Source organism: Punica granatum, chromosome 8, assembly GCF_007655135.1.
Source record: "Punica granatum isolate Tunisia-2019 chromosome 8, ASM765513v2, whole genome shotgun sequence".
Lineage (NCBI taxonomy): Eukaryota > Viridiplantae > Streptophyta > Magnoliopsida > Myrtales > Lythraceae > Punica > Punica granatum.
The window spans coordinates 24,792,525-24,812,431 of NC_045134.1; the positions used below are offsets into that span (position 1 = coordinate 24,792,525).

The 19,907-nt window shown below is 41.0% G+C and overlaps 3 protein-coding genes across 4 annotated transcripts; all 3 read right to left on the reverse strand.

Annotated features, from left to right (window-relative positions):
• Positions 1–2,804: 2,804 nt before the first annotated feature.
• On the reverse strand, positions 2,805–4,957 carry LOC116187204 (organic cation/carnitine transporter 1-like). Its single transcript, XM_031515835.1, has 3 exons — positions 4,524–4,957; positions 3,820–4,323; positions 2,805–3,720 (listed from the first exon to the last, which is right to left on the reverse strand). Exons 1-3 carry the CDS (start codon positions 4,939–4,941, stop codon positions 2,996–2,998), a joined length of 1,647 nt encoding a protein of 548 aa, XP_031371695.1. The 5' UTR covers positions 4,942–4,957; the 3' UTR covers positions 2,805–2,995.
• Positions 4,958–7,107: 2,150 nt separating this feature from the next.
• Positions 7,108–11,916, reverse strand: LOC116188498. The gene is made up of 4 exons (XM_031517900.1): positions 11,253–11,916; positions 10,220–10,444; positions 8,947–9,318; positions 7,108–7,752 (listed from the first exon to the last, which is right to left on the reverse strand). Exons 1-4 carry the CDS (start codon positions 11,796–11,798, stop codon positions 7,276–7,278), a joined length of 1,620 nt encoding a protein of 539 aa, XP_031373760.1. The 5' UTR covers positions 11,799–11,916; the 3' UTR covers positions 7,108–7,275.
• A 2,983-nt stretch (positions 11,917–14,899) lies between these two features.
• LOC116215935 (sucrose synthase 6) lies at positions 14,900–19,671 on the reverse strand. 2 transcript variants are annotated; one of them, XM_031551758.1, is made up of 15 exons: positions 19,325–19,671; positions 19,090–19,222; positions 18,765–18,919; positions 18,475–18,670; positions 18,236–18,354; positions 17,897–18,113; positions 17,695–17,790; positions 17,414–17,587; positions 17,211–17,327; positions 16,887–17,053; positions 16,583–16,807; positions 15,920–16,438; positions 15,682–15,820; positions 15,397–15,548; positions 14,900–15,277 (listed from the first exon to the last, which is right to left on the reverse strand). In XM_031551758.1, the coding sequence occupies exons 1-15, from the start codon at positions 19,426–19,428 to the stop codon at positions 15,133–15,135; spliced, it is 2,658 nt and encodes an 885-aa protein (XP_031407618.1). In that variant the 5' UTR covers positions 19,429–19,671; the 3' UTR covers positions 14,900–15,132. The 2 variants fall into 2 exon arrangements, with proteins under 2 accessions (XP_031407618.1, XP_031407617.1); XM_031551757.1 differs by having other exon boundaries at positions 15,920–16,486; positions 19,325–19,668.
• Positions 19,672–19,907: the final 236 nt, after the last annotated feature.

The following is a 19,907-nucleotide window of genomic DNA, read 5'->3' on the forward strand; positions in this document are numbered from 1 at the left end:
CTAACCTGAGAATAACCTCACGATCCTCTCAATTCTCACCACTCTCTCGCTCTTTGAACCCTAAAGACTCAAAGAGAGTAAACCCGAGAATTCCCAAGAAGATTACCCGTGATTCTCATACAACGTGTCGTCTTGATACAAGACCCTCTCCAATTAAATCGGTACAATGCCTTCCCAATATCTCAAAGATATCCTAATATAATCCTAGGATATTTCCCTTTTTGAAATATTTTAAAGATATTCTATAATTATCTAACATCCCATAAAGATAATTTCTCTATTTAAAGATCTAAAAGATACAACGGCATCCTTACAAAATAGGAAATATAAGATCTCGCCCTTTCCTTTTTCGTTCGATCTTGTTATCACTCTGGTCTTCGAATTCTCCACTGAATACGGGACATACTCAACAAATCTCCACCTTGGCTCGTATTCCACCTAGTCCAAATCGATCTAGACTCAACCTACTCTCTCACAGCCCTTCATGGGCTGCACCTCATCATATGCAATCACTCAAGTCCAAGATACCCTTGGACTCATCCGAGGTGCTAGGTTTCTTCGGCTTCACTATGGTGCACCCTCCGAAGCTGACATTTCGACAAGTCGCATTCCCAACTTCAGCATCACATAAGACCACCAACTCCGCAAGCCGACAGCATTCTCGCGGTCTCAACTGCTCACTTTATCTGTCTCCCACTTGCAAGCTATTCCACCGTAAAGATTTCGGCCTCCATTCTAATCTTTCATGAATAATCTCCACGTTAGGCAGAGTTACTTGAGCTTTAGACCCAAGCTCCACCTTCCTCTCAATCTTTTCCACCTGTCATCGACATGTGCTCTCGATTTGCTTGACCAAAGCAGGAACATCAAAAGTCACATTACTAATAAGGAATTTCGAGGCTTACCACGCGTGTGCAACCTATGCCTATCCACCTTATCAGTTCAAAGTAAGTCACCGCCATCCCTAAATGACTCAAAGTATTTTTCTTTAGGAATCAAACACTCGAATGTTATCATTGAAGGCTGAAGCCATTGCAGAACATACATGCCCTTCTGCAACAATCCCTTCATTGCCACTTCATCCAAGATTCTTATAACTCCACCTTGGTACCTGTACTTATAACTAAGCTCGTCAAGTGTACCCAATGAAATCATACTTTTCTTTAACCTCGAGACATGCCTTCACCGTTGCCTCCGTGGTGCTCCATCACCTTCTTCTGTAACTCCTTTGAGTTCAATGACGCCTTGACATCTTCTAAGGTGATGCTTATCCTACCATATAGTATGGTATCCACGAAACTCTCGTATGCTTCCAGGAGAGAACACAACAACAGTAGAGTTTGATCGTCATCTTCAATCTTGACCTCCGTGTTTGCGAGATCCACCACGATCTGATTAAAGGGGTTCACGTGATCACCTACGGAGGTCCTTGGACTCATCTTCAACTGGGACAATCGTTGTTTCAAGTACAACCTACTTGTTAGGGACTTCTGCTAATATAACAATCCCAACTACTCCCACATTTTCGATGCCGAGTCCTGATCGCATACCTCTCGTATTACTTTATTCGATAGGCTCAACTGGATGACATTCAGAGCTTCGACATCACTGTCTTCCTCTCCGCTTGTGACAAGTTCACGGGCAGCTTCTCTCATTCTAGTGCTCCCTCAAGACCGTGTTGCGCAAGCAAAGTCTTCATCTTGATCTTCCATAGCCCGAAGTCTTATGATCCATCAAACTTCTCCACCTCAAGCTTTGCTCCCGACATTTTCACCCGCTCAGAGATGTAGTTCTGTATCAATTTGTTGTGAAAGATGCTGAATTAGAGGAATTTAACCGAGATGTAAGAACAATGAACACCGGGATATACGTGGTAAAACCCTCAGAGTGAGGGAAGCATCCACGGACAAAGCATGATATTACACTAGATCGATAATCAAATAATACAACCTCGAGATCACACTAGTGTTTTCCAATCCTTGTTATAAGACCCAACCCAAGAATAACCTCACAATCATCTCAATTCTCACACCTCTCTCACTCTATGAACTCTAAAGACTCCAAGAGGGTAAACCTGAGAATTCCCAAAAAAATTATTCGTGATTCTCACACAACATGTTGTCTTGATACAAGACCCTCTCTCTTTAAATAGATACAATATTTTCTCAATATCTCAAAGATATCCTAATATAATCTTACGATATTTTCCTTTTAGAAATATTCTAAAGATATTCTAAAATTATCTCTAATATCCCATAAAGATAATTTTTTTATTTAAAAATCTTAGAGATACAATAACATCCCTATAAAATAAGAAAAATAATTTCAGGATAATCTGAGATCTCGCCCCTTCCTTCTCATCCGATCTCGTTATCGCTCCGGTCTTTGGGTTCTCCACTGAATACGGGACATACGCAACAAAATTTTTGACCCTATAGGAAAATTGCTTAATTATTTTTATCATTTTTTGGTGAAATTACTGGTATTTGCTTCTTAACTCGGAAATATACGTTCTTAACCACCTTACCAAGAACCCAGCCTTCTCTTGATCCAAATCTTGCTTCTTTTCAATTTGATGATAGGTGGAAGTGCACAAGCTTGTACCCCCGTTCAGAGACCTTGATAGACTAGCCCGACCCCCAGAGAGTCAGAGACAACTTAGGTCAGGGCATCTGAAATTTCTGTTTTTGGGATATGAACTCGATGCCGTTGATGTACATGATTCATAGTCCGTAGTTTTGACTCAATCAGTCGTTTCGTGTCGATTATGTCTAGAACCTGTCACTGTCGAGCTCCTTCGAGTATTATTTCCTGATCGCGGGGTATCATGATATTTCTTGGAGAGTACCAAATTCACAGCCTGGGTTCGCAAATGCGTACTGAGCTTTTTAACATGCCATAGAGAAATCAAATTGCAACAGAGAGTACAGATACCTTTCATATACATACTTCAACCTATCATCCAGTATTCGGTTTTTATAATCTTTGGTTCGATCTACTTCCCAAGTTCTAAACCTGAATCACCGGATTTATTTCCTAGCTTCTCCTCCTGCTCCTGCTGCTTCATGGTGTCGTAGAGTGGAGCATGCCGTGTCTCGGGAAGCCAAAGGCTCATGGTCCCGCTAAGTATCGCTAATACTCCGAACACAAGGAATGACAGTGCAGGGCTCACACGCCCAAGCGCGACCAATAATGGCGCCACTGCAGCCCCCAACATCAGGGCTTGCCGCAGTAGGGACACTGCGAAGTTCCTGACGTTCGTTGGGAATAGCTCTGCGCAGTAGATGTATAGCACATCATAGGCAGTTGAGGCTGCCATGAACCCGATCCCTTGGATCATGAGCTGTGCCCAGTTCCCTGCGGACTTGAGCTTACCATGTCCACCGGCCTGGTTCCGGTGGGAGAAGATGATGCAGAGGAGACAAGAGAGGCCTGCCAAGAAGGCAGATAGGGAGAAGAGGAGACGGCGGTTAGTGAACCCGAGGAGCACGGAGCCAAGGAAGACTGCAGGGATCTCCATCAGGGCGTTGAGGCCCACCGTGAAGTAGAGGTTGAAGTTGAGGTTCTCAACATTGAGCTGAATCCCGTAGTAGACAAACCCGACCCCGAACCCTGCGAGCATGATGTGGATTATCCGTCGCACAGCCCATCTAGCCCGCCACACACTTTCTGATTTGTTGCTTGTATTTGTCGCTACTGCCGATGCCGCACTTGCATTCCCTGACACCGTCAGATATGTTCACACATTAAACCATGCTTGATATATAGACGTAACACAATGTTATGTGCCAAGTCTTTTTGCATGAATGATAAACTCACCTTTCGGTGGACTCGGATTCAATAGGCAGAGATTCGAGGGCAGGGTCTTCCCGTTAAGCCGGGCGAAATTTTTGAGCACATTGAGCGCTTCTTTGTTACGTCCCCTCACAAGAAGCCATCGAGGAGACTCTGAAACGAAAGGTAGCAAGAAGATGGAATAAAAGAGAGGGAAAGTGGCTATGATCTTGTACATGTTCCTCCAGTGAGTTCTGGTCGGGTAAGCAATCACGGGGAGGGAGAGGAAGCCCGCCGTGAAGAAGAAGAACCCGTACTGGCCCACCTGGCCCCGCCACTTCCTGCCCACGCACTCTGTCGTCAGCACGATGCAGCTGATCCCGATCCCTGACCTGGCGAAACCATTCGCGAACCGGAGGAAAGCGTAGACCCAAATGTTTGGCGAGAGGGACGTGAGGAAAGCCGTAGCCGAGGCGAGGAGGGAAGAGATTAGGACTGTCCTCTTTCTACCAAGCCATCCATCGGCTAATCGACCATAAACAGCAGAGCCTGATAAAATGAGAATGTATAAGCACAATGACAGAATCCCGCATCAGCTACGCGCAATGGAGATCATAATATATTGTAAGGTCCGATGGACCAACCAACATTACCTTCGTGTTTTGTGATTGGTCCGCGGCATTCCAGTAAGTTTCATGTATTTATTCGGCCTCGTTGATTAGAAGAAGTACAAGAAAAAAGAGGATTACCTAGTAAAGACCCGATAAAGAACAAAGAGGCCGGTGTCGCAGCAAGTAACTTGCGGTCACAGATGAGGCCCCATTCGGCAATAACCGAGCTCGCGTTTCCCCCGACCCACTCCCAAGTCCCAGGCCTCAACCCACAGACTGGGCCCACCCCATTGCCGCTGCAGGCCCCATCGTTGTTCGGGATTTTGCACCTCCAAGCCTTCGGTTGGGCGTCGGTAAAGATCGTGACCAGCGTGCTCTGTGAATCAAATATCCACGCCAGGGACACCAAAAACACATGTATGAACTGGGAAACCCCAAACGACCCCACGTAATCCTCAACCACCTCGTCGACAGTTAGTTCGAGGTTCACATTCACGGGTCTCCCGGTGCAGTTTTTGCTGCCCTGAACGACCTCTGCTGCCTCTTCCACTTCCATGTTTAGACAGATAGGGAGTTAAGTTTTTTGTGAGTCTCTACTTATGCTGCATTGTACCATTTATATACACAAGAAGTTGCCATTTTCCTGCAAGCATTTTGAAATAATATAATTCTGATCCGTTACTGTCGGTGCTCGATGAATAAGCTTCACTACGTAGCTAAGTCACAATGCATCCATTTCCAAATTCAGTAACATGGCCACGCACAAAGGTCAAAATTTTCAGCTCAAACTGTTGAAATCAAAAGTGAGACGATTAAGTGGATTGCTTGGAAGTCCTGAAAACTAAGCTAAAAGGACGGGTTAGCAGTCTAAAACACCGTTGGCGCCGAGGATCTACAGCAACGGCATTGGTTAAGCGTGAGGACCGTTTTATCGTTAGAGAATGCAGTTGAAGTCTGCAGAAGGAACATTGAGCAAGTAAAAGAGTGGCACAATTAGCATGATTTATGTCTGTCAAGAACATTTGCTTATTAGCTTGTCAGGTCCATCATCCCTGTTGTCGCAACTCCCGACTTATTGTCAATGTAGTGTCTGTCCTTCAATCCGTCGCCAATTCTACATTCATATTAAGGTTATCGTGATCTTCTTGGCCTAATCGAAGCTATATCTCTTCGTGTTGGATTTACTATAGTCAAGTGTCAACCCGTGCCCCATATGTGAAACATCGGATGGTCCGAAGCATAAGCTCCACTTCCGCAAAGATCATCCGAACAACTGCTCATCGTACAACTGAAGACTACAAACAGCTAAACTTTTCGGTGCAATCACAGTGGAGCATTTTGGTTGGATTCGGCTGTACCGAGCGTCATCCAAGAGACATTACTGTTCGAATACACCGACGCCATCCCATCGTATCCGCCGAAAAGTCGTAACTTAATTACAACCGAGTGACATGGCGTAAAAATGTGTGGTTCACCTGCAACGTAGGGGGAAGGGAGTGGATCTTCCGTGGCCTACGACAGGGCGGATGTTGATCCGATTTGGCCTCTCCTTGATTGTGTCCTATCGATCCAAAGCAAAGTGGTAATCATGAAGTGTCAAGAGCACTTTGCACTTAACTATTTAATTAAAAAGATGACTTTTTTGCCACTAATAAATAAATAAAATCACAAAAGCTTCTTTGATTAAATTAAAAATGGTGGAATCCTGAGTAAGATTACAGTACAGCCTCCTAAATTAACGTATAATAATGAGTTCTCAGGTGTTTCAATTGATCACGATTCCTAGCTAGGAGGTTAGTGAACATCCAATCTCTATTCTTATTAAAATCATGCTTTTTGTGCTTTCCATCTATGTAACGATGTCACCCGCTCTTTAGAAACGTGAGATATTCACATTCTGCTCCGAAAGAAATCTCGTATGATGAAAATCCCGTGCGAGTAACACACAAGTTCAGAAGCCTTCCCAAGTTATGGAATCCGGCTTCGGTGTTATTTCCGGTTTATCAAGTTATAAGGCTAGTGGCTGGGATGCCAGCTGGGAAAATCAGTCCGAACATCTCGAGGAACGATCAGCTCATAGCACCAAACCCTCTAAGCAAAAACCTAGTAAAGAGACCTAATGACCTTGCTGACATGGAAAAACAAAGCAAGAGCTACAACATATGCACGTAATGAGAAACAAAATGCAGTCGGCTATATGAAATAGTCCCCGACTGATGCATGATCCGGTCGATGTTTATGGAATGTGGCAGCAGCCAAAGTTAGGGCAAAAAGGAAGGAAATTTCTATCCCATATGGAAAAACTAAGAAAAATCCAATTGATTTATAGGAGATTAGATATGACAACCTACTGACTCGAGCTTTGAATTAGATATGGGCTCAATCACTTATAGGTCCAATGAAATTTTTACATAAAAGTTTAGTTTGGTAAGAAAGAACGTAAAAGAATGGCAAGTGTGAATGTGGTGGGAATGGTGGAGGAGACTGCTGATATGTGCTTCCCACTGATGTCTTGACGTGGACGCCAAATCTGTAAGCATTTCATGGATGGCCCGTCGTTCAAGAAAACTTCTACTAGTGGCTTCGACGGTGACATCCACAAAAATCTTAATATATTCTCTTTGGTCCAATGAAATTCATTAACCATTGGATAGAGATTCCTCGGTGCATTGGCAGTACGTATCGAGACATCCGATAAAGATTGAAACGGCACAGATGCAACTCGATATTGTAACAGGACTCTGATTTCATTAGAAGCACGTCCTGTATGTGGAACAACATGCATGAACCCCACCATCATCCTTTTCTCATACCAAAATTGGCAACGGTACACAATGTCTTGGATGAACAGACAACGAGGACTCGATCGGCAAAATGTCACGTGTACCTTCTAACTAGCTTTATAATCCAAGAATATCCGCAACTTCTGCAGTAGAGCCTCGCGAGTGCCAAAAATAGGCTTACTTGAAACGATCCAGTCCCTCTCAAGAAGCCCTGATTTCGCAGCACCCTGCATCTCGCCATAAAATGCAGACACTATCTGATATAGGGAAACCTTGAGAACATCGGCTACTGCATAAGCTCTGGAGTGTAATGGGGAGCCTCTCTTCTTGCCCATCACGCTGCTCGGGAAGTCCCTCCTCCCTGTGTTTGGAGCAGCCCACCTGATGCCGCCGGGCCCCACCAGCTGATGCGAGGATTGTAAGTGGGTCCTCTTTCCGGAGAAGGTTTCAACCGCAAGAAGGCAAGAGAGAAGGGTTGAGACAACAGAGGCATTGCTTCCTGAAAGCTGAGCAATCCCAAACCTGTCCTCAGAGTGAGAACGGGCAGTGAGAGAAGCCACCGTTCTTGCGCTCCATGCATATAACTGCGTAATTTGCATAAGTAATACTATCAGTTTAGGCTCCTTTCGGTTCAGAAAACTATCGATATTTGTCCAACTCTCCATTTTCCTCTTTTGGGGGGAAATGAAAAAGAGAACGAAAAACAATATTCACTTGGACTGCACTTCACAACAAACTTCTTTTGATAAGGAAAGCAAAACCTATCAGCAAAATAGATGAAAAGAAAGAAATTTGATATCTTTGACAGCATATTTGTTAGCATTTCCGCACATTAAATGGAAAACTCGAGTTCTTTCCATAGCCCAGCAGAGCTTCATATCTTTGACATAAACTGACCTAATTCTTCATTTGAAACTTCCGTTTTTCCTTTGTCTTCATATTTGTTTTCACTGAATTCTAATTGAAATGAGAAACCAAATTCCCAAATGAAACAGACTCTGCACTAGTAGTTGTTTTGGAGCCAATCTGGTCCACCAACTCTTTCTAGGGAAAAACATGTTTCGTACATCAAGGAAGACAGAAAAAAATGTCAATATTGTGTGTCTGCAAGAAAAAGAGAGCACCATGCTGCAGAATTATTGCAGACACCACTTCAGCATAAAGTAGATGTAATGACACTGAAGAGGTACCTAACCCAGCAAAACCACAAGATTATCCTTCAGTAGTCTTGACCACGACTTCCATATGAAATGGAAAAGGCAAAACACATGATTGGATAGAAGAAAAGTGAATGATATAGATGCTCTTAGAATTTGAGGGTATATTCGATCGATAAGAATGTTAAAAGGCTATTAGTGCAGCATAATTGATCCATAGCCAATAATAGAAGTTGATAAAAGAGAATTGTAGTAAAGGCATGGAGAGACTCTATCTGCGTATAAAAGGCCATTGATAATGTCCCCAATTCAGATAATATACAAACCGATTTAAGAATGAAGTTCTGCGCTTTTGAACAGATTCCACTTCTATGAAGTAAGATCGTGTTTGGTATATTCGAATGACAACAAGATGGAAAGGAATCGTGATAGGAAATTGGATCATTGTATATTTCCTTTGAGCCAAATCTGACCTGAATTATTCAAAATTTGAGATTCTAGAAGGGCCCGGCTAGTTTAAGCACTGTGATTCTTCTCTCTTAATAAAGAGAATCTCATCAAAAATCAATAATTTTAAGCATAGATCTTTAAGGAGGTGGATGAGGGGAATTATGGCCACACCTGATAGTCTTTAAGTAGCTCGAGCTGAGATCCATTTGATGGGAGCAACAACTGATTGGATTGTTGCAAGGTTATATCGACGGAAGAAGATTCGAGACCTTCAGTCAACTTTGTTGCAAGACGTTCTAGGGGCCTCAAGCAAACAGCTATAACTCTTTTGTAAGTCTCACCAGTTTCTTCAAAGAAGGCAGCTCTCCTCCAAGTGTCAACATTACTCTCACATAACATGCAGAGATCAAGATATGCAAGATACTGCACGAGAGAATGGGGGCTGCTCTCTTCAAGTGCTGCAAGAAGCGGTTCACTTGGGTTTGTTTCCGCCGCAGCTGATCCTCTTGGTGGAGCGAATATGGACCTCTTTGTGTGAAGTGCCTAAAGGGCTCATACATACAATAATTGGATCTTGTCAGAGGAAATTTCTCATTGCAAAGTTCTGAATAACTTAAAGCAGCCAAGGGATTTCAAATCTTAATCACATCAGATGAAGGCGTAGTAGTATTTTCGTTATATTCAAACTCCCTTCTGTTGTCGGCTAACCAAAGAAATTAAAGATGTACTGGCTTAAAACCAAATGCCACCAGTAAAACATTCCCATTTCTCATGAAAATTACAAGCAACAAGTTAGACTTAAAACTCTTATGGCATTAGAAGCGGCAATAAACAGCTATAAAATTAGATATAATTTCAAAAAGACAGCGACCTGATTCCTACGATTCATACAATCACCGTGTGTAAATTACAAATTTCTGATTTCCAAGCAGTGAACAAAAACTAGGCATGTTGGTCTTATAAGATGCAATAGTTACTACAATATGTCAATTTTGATTGGCTAGACAGGTGTCTACTTTCTATTACCAAACAGATGTGTAAATAATTAAACAACCGAATATAAACCCTCAGATATTGGTGAAGTTAGATTAGTGGCTGCGAATAGACAAAGGGTGAGTTGTTTTCAGTAATGAAACGTCCAGATATTATTCAACCATGATGAAACATGTCCCAAATATCTCTGCTTTTGAAAGGAAAAAGGAAAAGAGTTATTCCTGCAGAAGCAGAAAAGAAAAGATTAAATGTGCCTCTTGGCCCACAAAAGACAGAATCCAAATTGGCCTATCAATACTGCAATAATATGAAGTTAAACAAGCTAATCCCCGAAAAATCAGGAGAGATGAGCTAGTATGGTTTCATCAGAATAAACAAATCACTGACAGAACCTTATTCAGGAAGAGGCTAATAATGAGAGCTTGAACTGTCATCAGAGTAGAGATTTGACCTGGTGTAAGTGGTGACTCAATTCCCAGCAGAGAAAAACCACAAACATCCCGATGAAGAAGATAATCCGCTCAAACATCAACCTTCCCCCAGGCATCTGAATCTTGAAATGGAGTCGTACCAAAGCCAACAGGACGGCCGAAAAGACATAAGCTACAGCAGAAAGTCTAAAAGCAATTCCAATAGCCGAAGGCACTCCCATCTTGAAGCTGAAGAACAGTGGACGCTGTAAATTCAAGTTCACCACGACTAGTCATGTTTCAATTACTTTAAAGTTGAGAAAAAAATAAATTAACAAACATAACGTTTTCTAGATGGTTCTTCCTATACCCTTGAATACTTTCATAAATTGCATACAAATTAGATTATATCAAAATTGACATGCTTCACAGCCTTGACTTCAAGCGTCCCATCCACAGTATTTCAGCCCACAAAATGAGTAACCTAAGGCAAAATAAGGGACTAACATGAAAAAAATTTGGATCAGCAGCCCATTAATTATATTTACAAAATCTTCCTTGCATTGTAAGCAACAAATCAAAATCCACATTCGCGGATCTCTACAACAGGCACTATGATCGCTGAAGAACTCCGACCAGTTTCATTATGTTAAGCAACCACAATCATAAAACTGAAGACCCATCAAGGTCCCTTTTCTGAAGAACTTCCTATCCCACCTACTTGATTAATGGTACTTAAAGTGAGCTATTGGACACCGCAAAAGACTACTGCGCAAGGAGTCAGCATTTACTCGGGTTTATGAGCATAACACGTTTCTCATTCTCGCAAAGCTTCGAGCGATTTATTTTTCAGTTTTGGGATATATTAACTGTGCTATGCCTTTGAGAAACGTCTTATAAGATCATAAATTCTCACTTGAAATCATCTCCTACTACAACCTAAAGATTGGATACCTTCCTGATTCATCAAGAAGATCACCAGATGTACTAATCACAGGCCGTAAACCATTCAAACCATGGATTGATACTAAGAATGAGGACTAGTTTAAAAACGAAAATGGCAACTCAACTGACCTGAATAATTGGAAATTTCAAGATCCATCTCTGCTTATAAACATAGAACAGACCATAAAACAGTCCAACTGCGAAACCCCTAAACCCCACAACTTTCACACTGAAACTCCCACCTCCCAGAGCCCAACACACCGCCACTACTGAAACCGCACCCGAGACAGCACACGCCCCCAAGAAGGCGGCGATGCTCAGCGACAGCTCCATCCGTCGGCGGCCCTCAGGGGGCGGCCCCGGCGGCTGCGAGCCGATCGCCAGGCGGACAAGCACGAAGCCGAGCTCGAGGGGCGACGCGGGGCGGCTGAGGGAGGGTGTTGAGAGGGAGGAGAGGGACGCCGAGAACAGGAGCTGCGAGAGCTGAAACATGACTACGGAGGTGAAGAAAGCCACAACCCGTGACGATACCGATGTGGGGTTGGTGGGTCTGGGCGAGCAAACGGCGAAGAGGGCATTGAGGGAGACGAAAAGCAGTGTCGAGGGGATGGATTGCCAAATCAAGAACCCTAGGAACCTCTTCCTCGGGATGGTCTCAGGAGGTAAAGGCGACATTTTTGCCTTCTGGGTTAAGTGAGGAATGGGGAAGAAGGGGTTTGGAGACGACCGGAGGATTGAGTCTACTCAGTGAGCTGAAGGCTCAGAGAAGAAGCGGGAACATTTTCGGTCACTGGTAAGCAAGCTCCGGATGGGTCGTTCATGGCGGACTGCTCTGTCTCAAGGCGGAGCCCAGTCTTGCATGGGCCTTTGCAAGAATTTTGTCGTGTGGGCTTCTTTAGGAACATACGAATCTGTCTATAACATCCATGTAACGTATCCATATCTATACTAGTAGGTATTCACGTATGTTGCACGTGAGGAATTTTTATTTATTTTTTATGTAATTAAACATAAAAATATTGCAATTAATGTATAAACGTGGAGCGGTTAAACCTAATCTCTATATGTCATTCAGATTTTAAGTAAGAAATTTTCCTTCAAATGTAGTCATCGATAGAAGTTTTCAGTATTCATATAATACTTTTGATAAAATATATTTATCATGATAGCAGCGCTTTATTAGAATGAAAATTAATATTAATAAAATTGCATGAAAAGATCATCAACAGCATAACAAAATTATTCAAATTTATGAAATGAATAAGTTGGGATTAGACCTAATCATATCAATTGAAATTAATCAAGTTATTTACAACTTTGTAACTCTTACATTTTTTAATATAATTAGAATGAAAATTATTCATTGTTATTCAAATTATTTATTTTTAAGCAACAACATAACAAAATTATTCAAACTTATGAAATGAATGTTGAATCTATTAATTATTATTAACCATGATAAATGAATAAGTTGGGATTAGACCTAATCATACCATTTGGAATTAATCAAGTTATTTACAACTTTGTAAGTCTTACATTTCTTAATATAATTAGAATGAAAATTATTCATTTTTAAGCAACAACATAACAAAATTATTCAAATTTATGACATGAATGTTGAATCTATTAATTGTTATTAACCATGATAAATGAATAAGTTGGGTTTAGACCTAATCCTATCATTTGGAATTAATCAAGTTATTTACAACTTGTAACACTTGCATTTTCAGCAGAAAATAGTTTGTAGGGAAAACTCTTGTCGGAAATAATCTTTGACCACCCAATTCATTCACTTGAAAGGGGAATCTAAAGTTGCCAACCTCTTAAGCCCAACGTCTTTCCATGGCACGAAGTTGCACTTTATATCATTTATTGTAACTTTTATGATAATTTTAACCTTAAATAAATATTTATTTTTAATGTATTTTGAGTAAATTTCTAGACAAAATTTTTACTTGAAAACATTTTTAGACAATATTATCTTGAAGTTTTTCTATGGAGTTTCTTTAGATTTTTTCTTTTTACTTTTAAAGTTCCCAATAGAATTTCTATCCAAAAACTTCAAACACATTCTCCTCAAAAACCTTTGTTCATATCTCCAACGAAATTTAACTTGAAAGTCTGTTGAAAATTCTAGTAAAAATTCCTTCGAAAATCATGTCGAAAATATCGAGATTTCTTGTAGCGAAAAGTTATATAAATAGATGTTGCGTTGTTACACGCAATATTCCCAAGAAAACTTTTAATGATCCTAAAACAAAATTAAGTAGTGAGAATATATTGGTACAATTAGCAATGATCCAACGATAAAATTTATTGGGTTGTTGTTAGGAAAAAAGTTAATTATGTTGTTATCAGAGAGACACTAATTCAAAAAGTTATTTAGTTATTGCTAATGACACCAACCCATAAAGGAGTGGGGAAGGACTTACTATGTTGGAAACTCTATACATGAAAAACAAACAGAACACGAAGAGCACACACAATTAACAAGTATGAAAAAAGAGGAAAACTTTTGTATGCATAACCAGTTCGAGGCACGCTATAGAAGTCGCTGACTCCAAAGTAACACTACATTGGTGTAATAGCGTGATGACGTCTTGCTCCCAAGATACAACAAATAACTCAAGATTTTCTAATGTGCACTCAAATACAAAATCCAAAAAGCTCGAAATTGTCTCGACTGCTCTTGAAAAATTTTCAAACAAAAATGAGGTTTTGGATCGTGGAATATATTGTAAGGACTTTGAGGGATAGAGGAGAGAGAGGGACATAATTATATTTAAAACACATAAATATAGATTTGTGGTAACTATTTTCTCAATTTTTAAGTATTTTTAGAAAATAAATTTTTAATTTTGTAAAATTCTTAAAATTTTAAATTTAAATTTGTGGGATTGATTGCTATTTTCTTAAGTTTTGAGTTTTCCTCGATTATTTCAATTTTCTAAAACATATAGATTCATTATTTTCGCATTCTTTGAATTTTTTAAAATTATATATATTTTCTGAAACAGATGAAACAAATCATGTAAGATCATATTTGCTTTTGAAAAATAATTTAAATAATATTTTCTTGGATATTATGTGTTATATATTTACTTTTCAAAAAGAAAATCAAATCATATTTTTTTCTATAGATATAAATATGATATGTTGTCTATACAATATTATGTATAATACATTGTAAGTAACAGAGGTACTAGTAGTTCACATAAATTTTGACAGACCAGCTCTAAAAAGTATTGTTAACACTAGAGTTGTTCAACTTTCCACGCGCAAGTTTATTTTAGTATGTCTACACTTGTGAAGGTGTGGACTTCAAATTTTTACTTTTTCTCTTACATAAACTTTTGTAGGATTTTTTAGTTCATCGATTAACATAAGACATAGTGTAACACCATACAAATCTTGACAACACTAAAGACAAAAATTCATCCTACCATAGTAGGAATTTATCTTTTTAATTTTTTATGCATGGTCTTAACAATATATGATTTTTTCAAAACAATCAGCCCCTCTCACGGTGCAAGAACAGATAATGAGTATTTATACAGGAATTAATTTATATTTTTTTATGTAATTTTCGTCTTGTCTTATTCGTGAAATTAAATTATCATTAGTATTATATATGTAACAATATATTTTTATTGATTGTAAGTTAATATTTTTAATAATTTATAACACATATTTTATATAACAAAATTAGCCTAAAAAGCGAGATTACGTTGATATTTTATATAACAATGATTTATGCTATGGAAGAGATTATTATGTGCACCCGATCCATCCTCCGCTTTTACTACAAGAGCCGAGGCCATGTCATCGACCTTCAGTAGCCGAGATCATGAACATGAGTTGGTCGGGTAGGAAATCGACCGATTATTTTTCCATTGGAAAGATAAAATACATCTGTCTTTTATTAACTCATTTACAATGACAGCATCAGAATGATCCTTTAAATTCTATGCAGTTTACGTTGTCACGGGGCGGAAGTCTGTCACGCCCTTCAGAACATTTGGCGGTAGAGCTTCATGAAGACGTAGTAAATGATCAAGAGGGACGTGATCGTAAAGCAACACCAGTTCCATGGGCAGAGCACTCTTTCCCCGTCACCTCTACCCTTGAAAAGTCGTCTTTCCGACCCATCGACCCTGCAATGGAGTAGCACCAAGTCGTTCTCCAGTAATCCTTTGAAAAATCTCGAGCCCTTAATTACAATAACTTGACATGAGTACATTCTTAGTTCAAGTTCTTTAGTAGAATCATGTACCTTGGGGTCGAAGGTCCTGCAGTTACAGGTTTCGGTGTCGGTTCTTTGGGTGCAGTCTCTATCTTTGGTACTGGCAGCTTTTTCTTACCGTTACTTGGCTCCGGAGGCAATTCCTCTTGGGGTTCCTCGACCTGGATTGGAACATTCTTTGCCTAATGTTTTTTTGAAAAAGGACAATATTATTAGAGGAATTGAGATGCAAAAATAAAAGTGAAACGGGTCGATCAGCAGGTCCAGTTGAAATTCGTCGAAGAGCGAAGGAATGTGTATTTGTTTTTCACTCACCAAGTTTCTGAACTGCAGACTGTACAACATTTCAATGTATCTCTGCTTGGCAATCTTCTGCTCCTTATTCATCTGCCTCCAGAATCCGTAAACCGATCCCATGCTTAGGACCTTGTTTGCATAAATCTTCCATGTGTAGCTGCACCATCAAAGAGAACAACCGAACATGAAGAACAACCTGGACAGTGAAGTTAAATGGAATTTATCAATTTAATGTGTCTCGAAGATTCTCATTTACCACTCGTAAATCCGTTGTAGGCCTCCGTTTGAGATCTTCCTCCAATGCTCAGGCTCCTTCCTGCACTTCTCGAAGAAATCTGCAATCTTATTGCTAGACTCATCCCCATTGTTTGGGTCGATGTGGAAACCGGAAACCCCATCCACAATGATCTCTGCTGGTCCACCCTGATTGGTTGCGAAAGTGGGCAACCCACAGTTCATTGCTTCAATGACTGTCAGCCCAAAAGCTTCATAAAGCGCGGGTTGCACGAAAGCCCCTTTAGTGTCTGCGATGCACCGGTAAAGCTCTCCGTTCCGGTACCGATCCGTTTGAGCTGCAATCCACCGGAACTGTCCTTTCAGTTGGTATTTCTCTATCAAGGAATGCATCTTCTTGATCTCTGCGATTTCTTCCCGGTCCTTCGACTTTGACGGGTCGAAGAATCCCGCCACCACCACAAGATTGACCAAGTTCCTTAGCCTCTTATTCTTCGCATACCACTCTGTCAGGCCTGAGATGTTCTTCACTGTATCGAGCCTTGCCATTGAGAAGATTATAGGCTTTTTTCGGTCCTCTAGAAATCCCCTATTGTTACAATTTTATGCATGGATCAATCTCCTATAATTCTACGTTTGATAGCCCTCTAATAGTGGTGATGGAAGAAAAAGAGAGTAGACTTACATGTGTTCATTGTTGTCCTCCTTGTTATACAGAAGCTCTTCGATGGCAGGATGGAAAGAAGTGAGCCTCTTCTCTTTCTCCGTATACGGGAAGTAGACAGACTGGTCAGCACCCGGGGAAGCGATATTGAACTTTGGCTCAAACACATTGATGCCCGAAACTACCCGACATAGCCCAGGCATGGTAAAAGCGGTATGACTCTCGTACTGTCCTGGCCTATTTTTGCTGCAAAAAAGAAGCCGGAGCCAGTAATATTAGTATCCAAAGAGCCAATCCTTGGAGGAGGGAATTTATATGTACTAACCTTCCGGCAATTTCTTGGTACGTGCTTGTGATGATGAAATCCGCGGCGTTCATCGCAATCAGATCAGCAGTAAATTGGCATGAGAAATGGTACTTCGGGTCAAGTTCCTTCCACTTAGCATCGGAGTCCTCGTACTTTGTCTTCTCTAGGGCGTGAGCTATGGTTCCCTGCAAATAACCAGAGCCAGAGTTCAGAAATTCTGTCTACGAAACTTCACTTACTTGGATTTAAGTTTTTCCCAGTAAAATTTTCTACGTAGTCTAAGAAAATAATTTTCCAGTTCTGAAGAAACAAATGTCACTGCAATCCTGGGTTTTGATTAACCTGAGTAATCCCGAGCTTGCTCGCCATCAGAGATGCCACGAGGTTTCCATCAGAGTAGTTCCCAATCACGAGATCAGGCTTGCATATCATGTGTTCCATGATCTTGTCAGCAGCATCCTGTTTGATGAAAATACAGCAAATTAAAATTAACAAACGCTAAAGGAGGAGAATAATAATCCTAGTGAATGGTTGACAGAATTTGCCTGAGCATATCTCTCCAAGTACGGGTAGATATCAAAGCGGGAAACCCACTGTCGGAGAACCCCTCTCTGTGTTCGGAAAGGGACACGGAGGATGTAAGAGTGCTTGGAGTCCAATATTGGCTCCAATTCTTGGTTGCACTTCGTCCCTCTAGCATCTGGTATCAATCGCGTGACCTGTTCAAAATATAACATTTTTAGGAGAATTGCCATATTCAGATTGATAAATGACAGGATAAAGCTCAATCCCGGTGTTCGGCATTGAACCAAGTTGACTAGCTCACCACGACTATGTTAGGCTTCACAGCGAGACCTTGTTTTTTGATCCTCAGGAGCATTTCCTCCTCTAGGGCTCTTACTTGATCGAGAATGTAAACAACCTATCAAAGGAAAACATATCTGACATAATTATCCGAGCTAAAATATATATATTGAAACTTGTTTAGATTATTACCAGTAACAGATTTCTCAGCATTTTGCTTATACCTGACCACCGGTATCGGGCAATCCTAGGACATCTGCCTGTCCGAAGTATCCATGAGGAGAGAAAATCACCACATTGAAGATTATCGGGAGTCTGCTAATGAAGGATTCCATTTTCTGGGGATCAGGAGCTTGGAGAAGCTCTGAGAGCATGTGCATCGTCTCGATCACTCTCTCGGCGGTGTCTCCCCAGCCCCTTTCAAACCCCAACTCCTTTATCCTGGAAGAACAGAGAATGAAGTTAATCATGCTAACTAATCGACTCCACCCTTTCGGTAATCTGTCTCATTATGTAGTAGCTCTTGAAGAAATACAAATGGGGAAAAAAGATGGGGAGGTGACCTTGTCTCGAAGTTCTGGTAAGGTGTCTCTTTAGGGAACACAGAGACGAACACTTCAGCTGCTATTAATGCCGCTTGAAGCTTTGCGACCGTGTTCAAGTTCTCATTTATCATAAGATTCTGCAAAGCAAAATATATGATATATTCAAATGCTTATTCTGTATCACGTTCTAGTTCTTTGTGTGGAATCCCGGATAAACCAATGCTGACTAATATGAAGGCCTAGCAGTTCATATGTACCTCTCCTTGATAGTTAAGTGACAGTAGGAAGTCCACCAAAGGCTTCGCATTGTGATTAGACTTCCTCCCGATCCTCGAGGTGATTGTCTTCGTGATGAAGCCAAGTCCATTCCCAATCGAGGAAGGAAGTGCCATGCGAGGGGTCGTGAAGTCCACGGCTTCGAAATCTATCTCCAGGGCATAATCGTCCTTCGCCCTGCACGCCAGATTTTCAATTCTTCTGCTCTAAGTAATCGATCTCTGACTGTTGATATATGCTTTTCGAGAAAGAATGGTTCTTGAACACATACCAGTTCTCGTCGAATATCATCTCCTTGAACTTCAAATACTCCTTGATAGCGATCCCGGTCACTTCGAGAGTGTCGGATTTCACTTTTACGTACTCCCATATGCCAGGGCTGGGCCTTACTGCTAGCGCTACATGTGGTGGGACCACGGCTGCCTCCTGCAGATTTTTCACAGCACGGAAGCATTACATGCTGTTTTGCACAGGACTCGAGCCCGTCGTCCAAAAGTGCGAAGTTTAGTTCAAGACAAGTCATTTAATTTCTTTTAGTCATAACAGAACCATCAGCACGCCTAGTTCTAGACCGGTACCTAAACCGTTTCACGTACCTGAGTGGAAGCGAGGATGAACCCAAGCTGGCCTTCAAGGACTTTGTCTCTTTCGAGCTCATCTTCGATGGTCTTCTTCACTTCGTCCAGGATGTGTTGTCGTTTCATCAGCCTCTTCCCCATCGCCACAAAGCTTGAAAGACAGTTAACAGAGGTTGCTTAAGCGTCGAGTCAGACTCTCCCTGAAGCTCGAAAAGAGAAAAACAGCACAAAAATCTTCGACTAGGAAACATACCTCGTGAAGCATTTCCTGGTGTAATAACGGCTGGATTTCACCGCGTCAGGCATGTTATCAGCGATCGAATCCGACCTCTTAAGAGACGGGGAAGGAGACGACATATCTTTTATCGCCTGGTAAAGACGGTCGGGAGGCGAAAATGGAGAGTTAGGAGTATTTCTCAAGAGATGAGCTGAGCAATAAGTCTCCTTCAAAATGGGCAATCTATATATATAGTTGAGGGAAGGCAATGGGCAAAGCACTGCATGGGAGGAGGAAAAGGGACAAATTTCTTCGTTTAGGAAATGTTTTGGGGAGAAAGAAAGGGATTGGTTAAGGGATGAAGCTATGTCAGATTTTTTTCCTTCAGACATGAGAGATTGGGATGTGGAGGGAAAGAACAAAAACATGAATAGTCTGATAACTGTGAGATGGAGTAAGCCCCTGTGATTCCTTTCTTCTTCTTGTGTTGGGGGGTTTTGGAGCTCTTTATTTGACTACAAATGCTTCAAAGATTTTATTCCCAAAAATCCAAAAGAAGATTTAGATTCATATATTTATTTAACCATGGTCTCATGAACTCAAAAGGAAACTTTTATGA

Coding starts and splice junctions, on each gene's coding strand:
- LOC116187204 (XM_031515835.1), bottom strand. CDS start 4,941: ATGGAAGTGGAAGAGGCAGCAGAGGTCGTTCAGGGCAGCAAAAACTGC. Junction 4,324..4,523: donor CTTTATCGGGTCTTTACTAG/GTAATCCTCTTT, acceptor TCATTTTATCAG/GCTCTGCTGTTTATGGTCGA. Junction 3,721..3,819: donor GAATCCGAGTCCACCGAAAG/GTGAGTTTATCA, acceptor TGACGGTGTCAG/GGAATGCAAGTGCGGCATCG.
- LOC116188498 (XM_031517900.1), bottom strand. CDS start 11,798: ATGTCGCCTTTACCTCCTGAGACCATCCCGAGGAAGAGGTTCCTAGGG. Junction 10,445..11,252: donor TGAAATTTCCAATTATTCAG/GTCAGTTGAGTT, acceptor TTGAATTTACAG/CGTCCACTGTTCTTCAGCTT. Junction 9,319..10,219: donor TGAGTCACCACTTACACCAG/GTCAAATCTCTA, acceptor TGAGCCCTTTAG/GCACTTCACACAAAGAGGTC.
- LOC116215935 (XM_031551757.1), bottom strand. CDS start 19,428: ATGTCGTCTCCTTCCCCGTCTCTTAAGAGGTCGGATTCGATCGCTGAT. Junction 18,671..18,764: donor ATGATATTCGACGAGAACTG/GTATGTGTTCAA, acceptor TCTGGCGTGCAG/GGCGAAGGACGATTATGCCC. Junction 17,328..17,413: donor ACTTGGAGAGATATGCTCAG/GCAAATTCTGTC, acceptor TTCATCAAACAG/GATGCTGCTGACAAGATCAT.